Source organism: Tachyglossus aculeatus, chromosome 26, assembly GCF_015852505.1.
Source record: "Tachyglossus aculeatus isolate mTacAcu1 chromosome 26, mTacAcu1.pri, whole genome shotgun sequence".
NCBI classification, from domain to species: Eukaryota; Metazoa; Chordata; class Mammalia; order Monotremata; family Tachyglossidae; genus Tachyglossus; species Tachyglossus aculeatus.
The window spans coordinates 2172275-2185219 of record NC_052091.1 but is presented as its reverse complement, the minus strand read 5'-3'; the positions used below and the strand labels follow the sequence as shown (position 1 = coordinate 2185219).

At 54.1% G+C, this 12945-nt stretch overlaps 1 protein-coding gene across 1 annotated transcript; it reads right to left on the bottom strand.

The window, feature by feature from the left end:
• Positions 1-23: 23 nt before the first annotated feature.
• LOC119946203 (zinc finger FYVE domain-containing protein 1-like) lies at positions 24-11779 on the bottom strand. The gene is made up of 13 exons (XM_038767655.1): positions 11765-11779; positions 10156-10221; positions 6416-6652; positions 3906-4416; positions 2942-3156; positions 2707-2810; positions 2475-2583; positions 2291-2388; positions 2014-2131; positions 1721-1891; positions 1145-1316; positions 852-977; positions 24-654 (listed from the first exon to the last, which is right to left on the bottom strand). Exons 1-13 carry the CDS (start codon positions 11777-11779, stop codon positions 422-424), a joined length of 2175 nt encoding a protein of 724 aa, XP_038623583.1. The 3' UTR covers positions 24-421.
• Between the last annotated feature and the right edge of the window lie 1166 nt (positions 11780-12945).

Below are 12945 nucleotides of genomic sequence, written 5' to 3'. Positions count from 1 at the left end.
AGAGGGGAGGCGTTGGTGTCCGGGATGAGCAGACACTCCGTTACCTCACGTCTGTGCCCGCCAGCAGCGGGGAGGGAGGCGGGCACAGGGCAGCGGCCCGAGCCGCCTGTCCGCACTTTTCTAACTTTCGTTTCCAGGTGTTTTTTTGTATCTGAATCTGCAGATTTGTATTATATGGTCACAGTCAATAAAGGAGGATTAGCGCGACGCTAGCAGCAGGGTGCCACCGTGGGGAGAAGGGGGCACGCAGGCCGGTGCCAGGCGAGAGGAGGGAGTCGGGGATGCTGGGGAGGGACTCTAGAGTTCCGGGGAGGGCCGGCTGCAGGGCATAAGCACCACCCTCCCGCAGCTTTGGAAAACCCCTTTTATTACAGAAAGTGCGGTGTGAGTCGGGCAGTCTTTGCCTGAGCAGCTGCCAGGCTCACAGCTGCCCCTGCCGCCGGGCACAGTCGAGGCAGACGCGGACAGGGAGAGGCCAGCCCCGTGAGGGCACGGGGCGCTGCTCGGGAGAACAGTCCTGGCATACGCCGCGCCCACAGGCCCGGCAGTGGTGCCGCCGCAGGCCGGCGGTGAAGCTGCTTTGGCACAGCTGGCACCGGGCTAGGTCCTGGTCCGATGTCCAGTAGCTGGGCCGGACAGCTTCGGTCACCAAACCTGGGGGTGCCCACGAGGGAAGGGTTAGGGGTGCTCGGGAAGGCATAGGGCACTCAGTGGGTCCAAGGTGGCACTGAGCAAGTACCCACGAGGAAGTTGAAGAGAGAGCCAGGGATGCAGGATGCTCAGGTTGGTACTGAGGAGGGGGCCCAGGGCTTTTGTCCCTCTGTCCATTCCCCACCCACACCGTCTCTCACCCAGTGGGTACTCCACAGCTGCCGACACCAGCTCCAAAGCAGTCTGGGTGGCCTCGGTCATCCTACGAGCCAGCAGTGCCCTCCCGGCCTCCGGTGCCAGCTCCGGTTCCTCGATGAGGGGCTTGGCTGCAAGGAGGAGGAAAGAGTGGGGTGGGCACTAGGCCCCGGTACCAGTGTCCTCGAAGATGGGCAGCTGGTCCCGGGGGAGACCACCCCCAAGGGAGGGAACACGGGGATGCCAGTATCTGGCCCCCAACCCGAGGCAATCCAAGGCTTCTGCCTGCGAGGCTCACCCTGTCGGGCCCGGAAGCAGGACTTGCAGACCCGCACGGGGGTGAGACCCCAGCCGCGGGCAGGCACGGGCATCCTCTGCCCAGAGCAGCTGTGGCAGAAGCCTTCGCCACAAGCCCGGCAGTGATGCTTCCGTTCCCCTGGTGCGAAGGGCAGCCGGCAGCTGGCACACATCTGCAAGGGACCTCCAACAGTGGCACTCACGGGCCCTTCTGGCCCCCAGGTTACACCCTTGAGGGTAGTATGACTGCCCAGCGTGTGCCAGGCAGACTCTCCCCTCGAGTGGGGGTAGAGGTGGTGGTGGGGGGGGGGGGTCGCCCAAAAGGAGGTGAGACAGATGGAAGTTGGGCTGGGGGAGGTGGGTGTGGGCAGGGGAGAGGCCTGGTGAGACGGGTACAGCAAGGGCAGGCCTGGAGAGGTGGGTGTGACCCGGGGAGGGGGCAGGGACCAGGCTATGGGTGTGGGCAGGGTGAGGGCGGGGCCTGGTGGAGACAGGTGTGGGCCGGCGGGCAGCTGGGGAGAAAGGGGGAAGAGTTCCGGGCAAGGGGGGTGGTCTGAGATGGGCACAGGGTATTTACCGTGATGTCACCGTTGGGTCTCCAGTAGGCAGGGGCCACACGGTCAGCGAGCCAGGCTGCGGCGGCGCGGGCAGGGGGTGCCCCGTACCCGCTCACCAGTTCCAGCGCTTCCCCCATCCCGTCTAGCACCCGCCTGCCGGTGTGGGGCTGCTCCGTTCCCAGGGCCAGGGTCTGCGCGGGGCGGGGATGAGGGTGAGGCGAGGGGCACCACCGGGGGCTCTTCATCCTCACCCCTCCCAGCCCCGAGACCTTCCTCCTTCCTTCCTCCGACCGCTCCAGACACCCCGACTCACCCCGGGCCATATGTGGCGGACCTGGGCACGGGCGGCACTGCTCTCGGGTTCCGGGTTCCCGTACCAGTACTGGCGGCTGCGGTAGACGATGCCGCAGCGCGGGCACTCGAGCACCCACCTGGGGCACCGTACGAGGTGGCACGGGGGTCGGGTGAGCGACGTGAGTGAGCCCGACCTCCCCGGGCACTAGCCAGCCTCCTCCTGGGGGGCCTTGGGCCTGCCCACTCTTAGACTCGCCCCCCAGCCCCATCGGTGCCCTAACCCCACACCCACTCACCCGGACCAGGCGAACTTGGCGATGCCCAGCAAGGTGCTGTCCGTGGAAGCCGTGGCCTGGGGCAGCAGCACCTCCTCTCTCCCGCATTCGTAGCATCGCTGCCCGGGGAGGGAGTCGGGGGTCAAGGGCTGGTGGCACAGGCCCACTCCGCCCTCCAACCTCTGTGCCCACCGGCGCCCTTCACCTTGCACAGCAGCACTCGGTTCCCATAGCGGTGGGAGAAGCGGCACAGCCCCTGGGCCCCGTGGGGCTCTCCGTCCCGCTCATGGTTCATCCCATTTATGCAGCGACACCTGGCAGGGAGGTACCCTGGGTCTCCCGGTCTCGCCCCCCCCCCCCCCCCCCCCCCGCCGTTCCGGGGTCAAAGATCCTCCCCGTGCCCTGGCTGGTGCCCCCTCCCAGGGCCCAGGTGTTACCCGCAGCTCAGACAAAGGGCGTTGCAGGTGAAATAGGCATCTGGGAAAAACGAGCTGGAGTTTGGCTCCCCGGAGAGTTCCCCGCTGAACTTCTCTGTCAGGGCCTGGGGCAGAGAGAGCAGGCCTGGAGTGGCGGGCACCCCCCCGGGAACGGTTCTGGGCTCCGGTGGGATGGGGTCCTGCCAAGAGCAGAGGCCCAGCTGCCCCGCCCATCGCCCACCCATGGCCAAGGCACCTGCAAGGCCCCGTAGACCACGTGGAGGGGCCGGGGGGTGCGGATGCCCGTGTCACGCAGCAGGTCCAGCGCAGCGGCACGGAAGGCGGAGAAGTCGGTGGGCGGGTGGGGCGTGTGGGTGCCAACGTAGCGCAGACAGCTGAACCAGGCTGTGTCCAGGTCCAGGCCCCGCAGCCGCCGCTGGAGCAGCCGATCTGCCTCCCCGGGGTCCTCGCCTGCGGGCATGCCCAGGTCAGAGCTCAGCGGGCACCACCTCTGCTCCCAGCCTATCGCTTGAGTTGGCACCGTAGGTCCCAAGAGAACTGGGCACGGGGTTCTTGGGTGGATAGGCAAGGAGGGCATCTCGTGGGCACATGACTGGGGCATGGAGGGCTAACAACTGGGCAGAAGTTCACGGGTCCTAATCCCGGCTCTGCCACTTGTCTGCTGTGTGACCTCAGGCAAGTCACTTCACTTCTCTGTGCCTCGGTTCCCTCATCTGTAAAATTAGGATTAAGACGGCGAGCCCCGTGTGGGGCAAGGACTGTGTCCAATCTGATTATCCTGTATCTACCCCAGCACTTAGAATAGGGCCTGGCACATAATAAGTTCTTAACAAATACCATCATCATTATTATTACTATCGGGCAGAGGGGTCTTGGGAGGATAGGCAAGGGAGGAATCTGGTGAGCACGTGCCCAGAGCACGGCAGGGGTGTGTGACAACTGGAGAGAGGGGTCTTGGAAGTATAAGCGAAAAGGGCATCTTGTGGGCATACACCCAGGGCGTGGGGGGGTGACAAGAGGGCAGACGGCTCTCGGGAGGATAGGCAAGGAGGGCATCTCGTGGACCTATGCCCAGAGCGCGGGGGGCGGGAGGGGTGTGTGATGACTGCCACAAGCCTGCCAGTGTGTGGGGGGCGGGCAGAGGAGTGGCACCGCGGCCTCCCGGCCCCGCCCGCCCCTCTCCCGGGCCCCGTTCGTACCGTGCCCCAGCAGCTGGGTCCGGGTGGTCTCCTGGAAGACGAGGACGGCGGGCCCCAGCCTGCCCAAGGGGGCATCTCCGGGGCGTCGGAGGCGGGCGGCCAGGGCCCGCAGCTCGCCGGCGAAGAAGCGGCCGTAGGCCCCGGAGGCCCCCCCGAGGAACTGGAAGAGGTCCCGGGGCAGCCGCTCGGCCCGGGTGCGGTAAACGGCCACGTCCGACAGCGCCAGCACCTTGAGCAGCAGCCTCTGGCGGCGGGCCGGCTCCGACGTGGGCCCCAGCAGGCCCTCGGTGTCCAGCAGCAGCAGGCCCGGGCCCGGTGCCAAGGCGGCCCGCACGCCCAGGGTGCCCGGGACCTGGCCCGAGCCCGTGGGGAAGACGGGGCGGCCCCCGCACAGGGCCTCGTTGAGGCTGTGGGACTTGCCGTCGCCCGTGTTCCCGAACACCGACAGCACCTTGACGCGCTGGCCGGGGGCACAGCCCAGCTGCAGGGCCAGGGCCTCGGCGCTGCCCACCTGCCGAGGCAAAAACTTATCAGGCAAAAACTCCTCACCCTGGGCTTCAAGGCTGTCCATCACCTCACCCCCTCCTCCCTCACCTCCCTTCTCTCCTTCTCCAGCCCAGCCCGCACCCTCCGCTCCTCTGCCGCTAATCTCACGGGTCCTCGTTCTCGCCTGTCCCCGTCCCACATCCTCCCCCTGGCCTGGAATGCCCTCCCTCTGCCCTTCCGCCAAGCTAACTCTCTTCCTCCCTTCAAGGCCCTACTGAGAGCTCACCTCCTCCAGGAGGCCTTCCCACACTGAGCCCCCTCCTTCCTCTCCCCCTCCAAAACAAAACAAAACAAGTAGATAGGTGTCAATGCCATCAAAATGGATAAATAGAATCATGGATATATACACCTCATGAATAAATGGACTAGTGAGCCCGCTGTTGGGTAGGGACCATCTCTATATGTTGCCAACTTGGACTTTCCAAGCGCTTAGTACAGTGCTCTGCACACAGTAAGCGCTCCCCCTCCCTCCTCCCCATCCCTCCTTCCCGTCCCCACAGCACCTGTATATATGTATATGTTTGTACGTATTTATTACTCTATTTATTTGTACATATTTATTCTATTTATTTTATTTTGTTAATATGTTTTGTTTTGTTGTCCGTCTCCCCCTTCTAGACTGTGAGCCCGCTGTTGGGTAGGGGCCGTCTCCATATGTTGCCAACTTGGACTTTCTAAGTGCTTAGTCCAGTGCTCTGCACACAGTAAGTGCTCGCCCTCCCCCCCGCCTTACCTCCTTCCCCTCCCCACAGCACCTGTATATACGTATATGTTTGTACGTATTTATTACTCTATTTTACTTGTACATATTTATTCTATTTATTTCATTTTGTTAATATGTTTTGTTCTGTTGTCTGTCTCCCCCTTCTAGACTGTGAGCCCACTGTTGGGTAGGGGCCGTTTCTCTATGTTGCCAACTTGGACTTCCCAAGCGCTTAGTCCAGTGCTCTGCACACAGTAAGCGCTCAATAAATACGATTGAATGAATGACGGGGACGCGGCTGGCACGCGGCAGCATCGTCGGGGAGCCCCCTCCCCGCCCTGGGGACCCCGAGGGAGGGGCCGGGGTGGAGAGGGGCGCGTGCCCACCCGCTTCAATGAATCAATCAATCAATCAATCGTATTGATTGACTGCAGGCAGCGTGAGAAGCAGCGTGGCTCAGTGGAAAGAGCACGGGCTTTGGAGTCAGAGGTCATGGGTTCGAATCCCGCCTCCACCACAAGTCTGCTGTGTGACCTTGGGCGAGTCACTTAACTTCTCTGAGCCTCAGTTACCTCATCTGTAAAAATGGGGATTAAGACTGTGAGCCCCACGTGGGACAACTTTTAGAGCCCACTGTTGGGTAGGGGCTGTCTCTATATGTTGCCAACTTGTACTTCCCAAGCGCTTAGTACAGTGCTCTGCACACAGTAAACGCTCAATAAATACGATTGATGATGACGATGATGACAACTTGATCACACTGTATCCCCCTGCCAGCGCTTAGAACAGTGCTTTGCACATAATAAGCGCTTAACAAATGCCATCATTATTATTATTATTTATTGAGCGCTTACTGTGTGCACTGGACTAAGCGCTTGGGAAGTCCAAGTTGGTAACATAGAGAGACAGTCCCTATCCAACAGTGGGCTCACAGTCTAAAAGGGGGGGACAGACAACAAAACCAAACATACTAACAAAATAAAATAAAATTTTAGACTGTGAGCCCACTGTTGGGTAGGGACTGTCTCTAGATGTTGCCAATTTGTACTTCCCAAGCGCTTAGTCCAGTGCTCTGCACATAGTAAGCGCTCAATAAATACGATCGATGATAAAATGAATAGATACGTGAGCCCACTGTTGGGTAGGGACTGTCTCTATATGTTGCCATCTTGGACTTCCCAAGCGCTTAGTCCAGTGCTCTGCACACAGTAAGCGCTCAATAAATACGATTGATTGATTGATATGTACAAGCTTCCCTTACCTGCAGCGCTTCTTTTGGGTCCAAAAGCAGGAAGCTGCTTCTCTGCACGTCCCTTCTGCTTTGGGGGGAGCCGGGAGGGGAAGGGTCGTCGTCGGGGGCGACCACGCAGGATGACCGATGGCCACCACCACCACCATCACCAGGCCCCAAGGCCTCGGCCTCCTCGGCCTCCATGTTGGATTCGGCGGCGCCGCAGCGCCACCCAGCGCCCGCCCGGGGGCGGACAGGGGGCGGGGCCTAGCCGAACGCGGGACGGGGATTGGACGAGCGGGGGGCGTGACCCCGATTAGTCCCCGCCCCTCCCAGCGCCGCCCAATGGGGAGGGAGAAACTAAAGCGGAAAAAGAGGTGGGAGAGGCGCTTGGGCAGTCGCCATGGTAACCAGCAGGCCTTCCCCCCGCCCCATCTCCAGCGGCTATTTCCGGTTGGCCCTTCAGGGCCTCCTGTCACCATCCGTTTCCCTAATAATAATAATAATAATGGCATTTGTTAAACGCTTACTACGTGCAAAGCATTGTTCTAAGCGCTGGGGGGGATACAGGGTGATCAAGCTGTCCCACGTGGGGCTCACAGTCTTAATCCCCATTTTTACAGATGAGGTAACTGAGGCTCAGAGAAGCTAAGTGACTTGCCCAAGGTCACACAGCGGACTTGTGGTGGAGTCGGGATTCGAACCCACGACCTCTGACTCCAAAGCCCGGGCTCTTTTCACTGAGCCATTATGCTTCTCTAATAGTAATCAAAATCAATCAATCAATCAATCAATCAATCGTATTTATTGAGCGCTGACTGTGTGCAGAGCACTGGACTAAGCGCTTGGGAAGTACAAGTCGGCAACACATAGAGACAGTCAATCAATCAATCGTATTTATTGAGCGCTTACTGTGTGCAGAGCACTGTACGCAGAGCACTGTACTAAGCACTTGGGAAGTACAAGTCGGCAACACATAGAGACAGTCAATCAATCAATCAATCAATCGTATTTATTGAGCGCTGACTGTGTGCAGAGTACTGGACTAAGCGCTTGGGAAGTGCAAGTCGGCAACACATAGAGACAGTCAATCAATCAATCAATCAATCGTATTGAGCGCTTACTGTGTGCAGAGCACTGTACTAAGCGCTTGGGAAGTACAAGTTGGCAACACATAGAGACAGTCAATCAATCAATCAAGCAATCGTATTCATTGAGCGCTTACTGTGTGCAGAGCACTGTACTAAGCGCTTGGGAAGTTCAAGTCGGCAACACATAGAGACAGTCAATCAATCAATCAAGCAATTGTATTTATTGAGCGCTTACTGTGTGCAGAGCACTGGACTAAGCGCTTGGGAAGTACAAGTCGGCAACACATAGAGACAGTCCCTACCCAACAGCGGGCTCACAGTCTAGAAGGGGGAGACAGAGAACAAAACCAAACATACCAACAAAATAAAATGAATAGAATAGATATGGACAAGTAAGATAAATAAATAAATGGAGTAATAAATATGTACAAACATATGTTTGTTAACATATATAATCAAAATAACTGGGGCATCTCATTCATTCAATCGATCGTATTTATTGGGCGCTTACTGGGTGCAGAGCACCGTATTGGGCGCTTGGGAAGTACAGTTCGGCAACGGAGACAATCCCTACCCAACAACGGGCTCAAAGTCTAGGAGGGGGAGACGGACGACAAAACAAGTAGATAGGTGTCAATGCCATCAAAATGGATAAATAGAATTATGGATATATACACCTCATGAATAAAATAGAGTAGTGAGCCCGCTGTTGGGTAGGGACCGTCTCTATATGTTGCCAACTTGCATTTCCCAAGCGCTTAGTACAGTGCTCTGCACACAGTAAGCGTTCAATAAATATGACTGAATGAATGAATGAATGAATGAATGAGTAATAAATATGTACAAATATACACAAGTGCTATGGGGAGGGGAAGGGGGTAGGGCAGAGGGAGGGAGTGGGGGAGGAGAGAAGAGGAGAAACGGGGGCATTTATTAAGCGCATACTATGTGCCAAGCACTGAACTAAGTGCTGGGGTAACTACAAAATTGTCGGGTTGGACACAGTCCCTGTCCCACACGGGGTTCACAGTCTTATTCCCCATTTTACAGGTGAGGGGACTGAGAAGTGATGTGACTTGCTCAAGGTCTCCCAGGAGACAAATAATAATAATAATAATAATAACGATATTTGTTAAGCGCTTACAATGTACCAAGCACTGTTCTAAGCGCTAGAGTAGATACAAGGTAATCAGAGTGTCCCACGTTGGGGTCACAGTCTTAATCGAGAAGCAACGTGGCTCAGTGGAAGGAGCATGGGCTCTGGAGTCAGAGGTCATGGGTTCAAATTCTGGCTCCGCCAATTGTCAGCTGGGTGACTTTGGGCAAGTCATTTCACTTCTCTGGGCCTCAGTTACCTCATCTGGAAAATGGGGATGAAGACTGTGAGCCCCACGTGGGACAACCTGATGACCTTGTATCCCCCCCAGCGCTTAGAACAGTGCTTTGCACATAGTAAGCGCTTACTAAATGCCATTATTATAAACGGTATTTGTTACGCGCTTACTGCGTGCAGAGCACCGTTCTACGCACTGGGGTAGATACAAGATAATCGGGTTGGACACAGTCCCTTTCCCACATAGGGCTCACAGCCTTAATCCCCATTTTACAGATGAGGGAACTGAGGCACAGAGAAGTCAAGTGACTGACCCTAGGTCACACAGCAGGCAAGAGAAGTAGCGTGGCTCAGTGGAAAGAGCACGGGCTTTGGAGTCAGAGATCATGGGTTCAAATCCTGGCTCCGCCAATTGTCAGCTGGGTGACTTTGGGCAAGTCACAACTTCTCTGCGCCTCAGTTACCTCATCGGCAAAATGGGGATTAAGACTGTGAGCCCACCGTGGGACAACCTGATCACCTTGTAACCTCCCCAGAACAGTGCGTTGAACATATTAAGTGCTTAATAAATGCCATCATTATTATTATTATTAACCCCCTTTTTACAGATGAGGTAACTGAGGCAAAGAGAAGTTAAGTGATTTGCCCAAGGTCACACAGCAGACAGGTCACGGTGTCAATCAATCAATCAATCAATCAATCGTATTTATTGAGCGCTTACTATGTGCAGAGCACTGTACTAAGCGCTTGGGAAGTACAAATTGGCATCACATAGAGACAGTCCCTACCCAACAGTGGGCTCACAGTCTAAAAGGGGGAGACAGAGAACAGAACCAAACATACCAACAAAATAAAATAAGTAGGATAGAAATGTACAAGTAAAATAAATAAATAAATAAATAGAGTAATAAATATGTACAACCATATATACATATATACAGGTGCTGTGGGGAAGGGAAGGAGGTAAGACGGGGGGATGGAGAGGGGGACGAGGGGGAGAGGAAAGAAGGGGCTCAGTGTGGGAAGGCCTCCTGGAGGAGGTGAGCTCTCAGCAGGGCCTTGAAGGGAGGAAGAGAGCTAGCTTGGCGGATGGGCAGAGGGAGGGCATTCCAGGCCCGGGGGATGACGTGGGCAGGGGGTCGATGGCGGGACAGGCGAGAGCGAGGTACGGTGAGGAGATCAGCGGTGGAGGAGCCCACAACCTCTGACTCCCAAACCTAGGGTCCTGCCACTAGGCCACGGTTGCGGAGAGGAGATTAGAATCCAGGTCTTCTGCCTCACGACCCTGCTCCAGGGACCCTACCCCTCCGCCCGAGGTGTCCCTCTCTCTCCCTCTCCATCATCGCCTTGGCCAGGGTGAGCTGGGCCAGGCCCGTGCCCCGGTGCCCGCCCGGGTGTGGGGTGGGACTGAGCTGGCATTGGGGGCCGGAGGGGAATAAGCGTGGCTCATTGGAAAGATCACGGGCTTTGGAGTCAGAGGTCATGGGTTCAAATCCCAGCTCCGCCAATTGTCAGCTGTGTGACTTTGGGCAAGTCACTTAACTTCTCTGGGCCTCAGTTGCCTCATCTGGAAAATGGGGATGAAGGCTATGAGTCCCCCATGGGATAACCTGATCACCTTGTAACCTCCCCAGCGCTTATAGAGCAGCGCTTTGCACATAGTAAGCACTTAATAAATGCCATTATTATTATTATTATATAATATATGCATATATGCTTGTACATATTTATTACATATTATTATAATGTATAATATTATATATTATTATTGCAATGTATAATGTTTAATATTATATATTATTATTATAAATGCCATTATTGTTATATAATAATATATGCATATATGTTTGTACATATTTATTATATATTTATTATTATATAATAATATATGTATATGTGTATATATGTTTGTACACATTTATAACATATTTATTATATTTATTACCCTATTTATTTATTTATTTATTTTGCTTGTACAGGTCTATTCTATTTATTTTATTTTGTTAGTATGTTTGTTTTTGTTCTCTGTCTCCCCCTTTTAGACTGCGAGCCCACTATTGGGTAGGGACTGTCTCCGTATGTTGCCAACTTGGACTTCCCAAGCGCTTAGTACAGTGCTCTGCACACAGTAAGCGCTCAATAAATACGATTGATGATATTATTATTATTATTATTATTATTATTATTATTATTATTATTATTATTATTATTATTATTATTAAAGACGCGGAGGGGGAAGCACAGACAGTTCTCCTCGGCGCCACTAGATGGCACCACGCCACCGCCAGGCCGCCTCTTGGGTTGCCGGGGTGCCCGCCCCACCCCCAGCTCCGTGCCTCAGTATCCCCACCTTGACATCTCCGGGCACAGGGGACAGGCAGCCCCGCAGAAAAGAAACGCGGGGGGGGGGGGGAGGAGGGCCGGAATTATAGGGCGTCCCTCCCAGCCCCTCCCAATCCCTGTCTCACCCCCTAAAGGGCCTGTGAGCCCACTGTTGGGTAGGGACTGTCTCTATATGTTGCCAATGTGTACTTCCCAAGCGCTTAGTACAGTGCTCTGCACATAGTAAGCGCTCAATAAATACGATTGATGATGATGATGATGATGATGCAACTGGACGGCCTGCATGTACAGAATAAGATGCGAGTCCAAACAGTTGGCTGAGAAATAGGATGAACCCGACACGCAAACTCAGCCTACACACACACGCTCAAACACTAGCACAGACACAGCCAGGCAGTCAATACATCATCAATGGCTTTTAGTGAGCGCTCACTGCGTACAGAACACTGTACTAAGTGCTTACAATAGAGTAAGTAGACTCGAATCCGGATCTCAAGGAGTTTACAGTCTAGCAGGGGAGGCAGACATGAATTAGTCAGGGGAAGCACCTTCACCCTCCCTAACACACATACATGGTGTTACTCATGCTAGCCGACAGTCCTAGGCACCTACTGACACATATTGCATGCGCTGACACAGGAAATCTCATTTGTACAGGCACACGCATTCATTCAATCGTAATTTCAATAAATAAATCGTATTTATTCATTCATTCATTCATTCAATCTTTTAGACTGTGAGCCCACTGTTGGGTAGGGACTGTCTCTATGTGATGCCAATTTGTACTTCCCAAGCGCTTAGTACAGTGCTCTGCACATAGTAAGCGCTCAATAAATACGATTGATTGATTGATTGATTCAATCGTACTCTACTGAGGCCCTACTGAGAGCTCACCTCCTCCAGGAGGCCTTCCCAGACTGAGCCCCTTCCTTCCTCTCCCTCTCGTCCCCCCACCATCCCCCCATCTTACCTCCTTCCCTTCCCCACAGCACCTGTATATATGTATATTTGTTTGTACATATTTATTACTCTATTTATTTATTTATTTATTTTACTTGTACATATCTATTCTATTTATTCTATTTTGTTAGTATGTTTGGTTTTGTTCTCTGTCTCCCCCTTTTAGACTGTGAGCCCACTGTTGGGTAGGGACTGTCTCTATATGTTGCCAATTTGTACTTCCCAAGCGCTTAGTCCAGTGCTCTGCACACAGTAAGCGCTCAATAAATACGATTGATGATGATGATGATGATGTGCAGAGCACTGTACTAAGCGCTTGGGAAGTACAAATTGGCAACATATAGGGACAGTCCCTACCCAACAGTGGGCTCACAGTCTAAAATGGGGAGACAGAGAACAAAACCAAACATACTAACAAAATAAAATAAATAGAATAGATATGTACAAGTAAAATAAATAAATAAATAAATAGAGTAATAAATATGTACAAACAAATATACATATATACAGGTGCTGTGGGGAAGGGAAGGAGGTAAGATGGGGAGATGGAGGGGGGACGAGAGGGAGAGGAAGGAAGGGGCTCAGTCTGGGAAGGCCTCCTGGAGGAGGTGAGTTCTCAGTAGGGCCTTGAAGGGAGGAAGAGAGCTACTTGTACTTCCCAAGTGCTTAGTACAGTGCTCTGCACACAGTAAGCGCTCAATAAATACGATTGATAGATTGATTGATCGTATTTATTGAGCGCTTACTGTGTGCCCGAGCACTGTACTAAGCGCTTGCACACCCTTCTAGACTGTGAGCCCGTCTTCTAGGCTGTGAGCCCGCTGTTGGGTAGG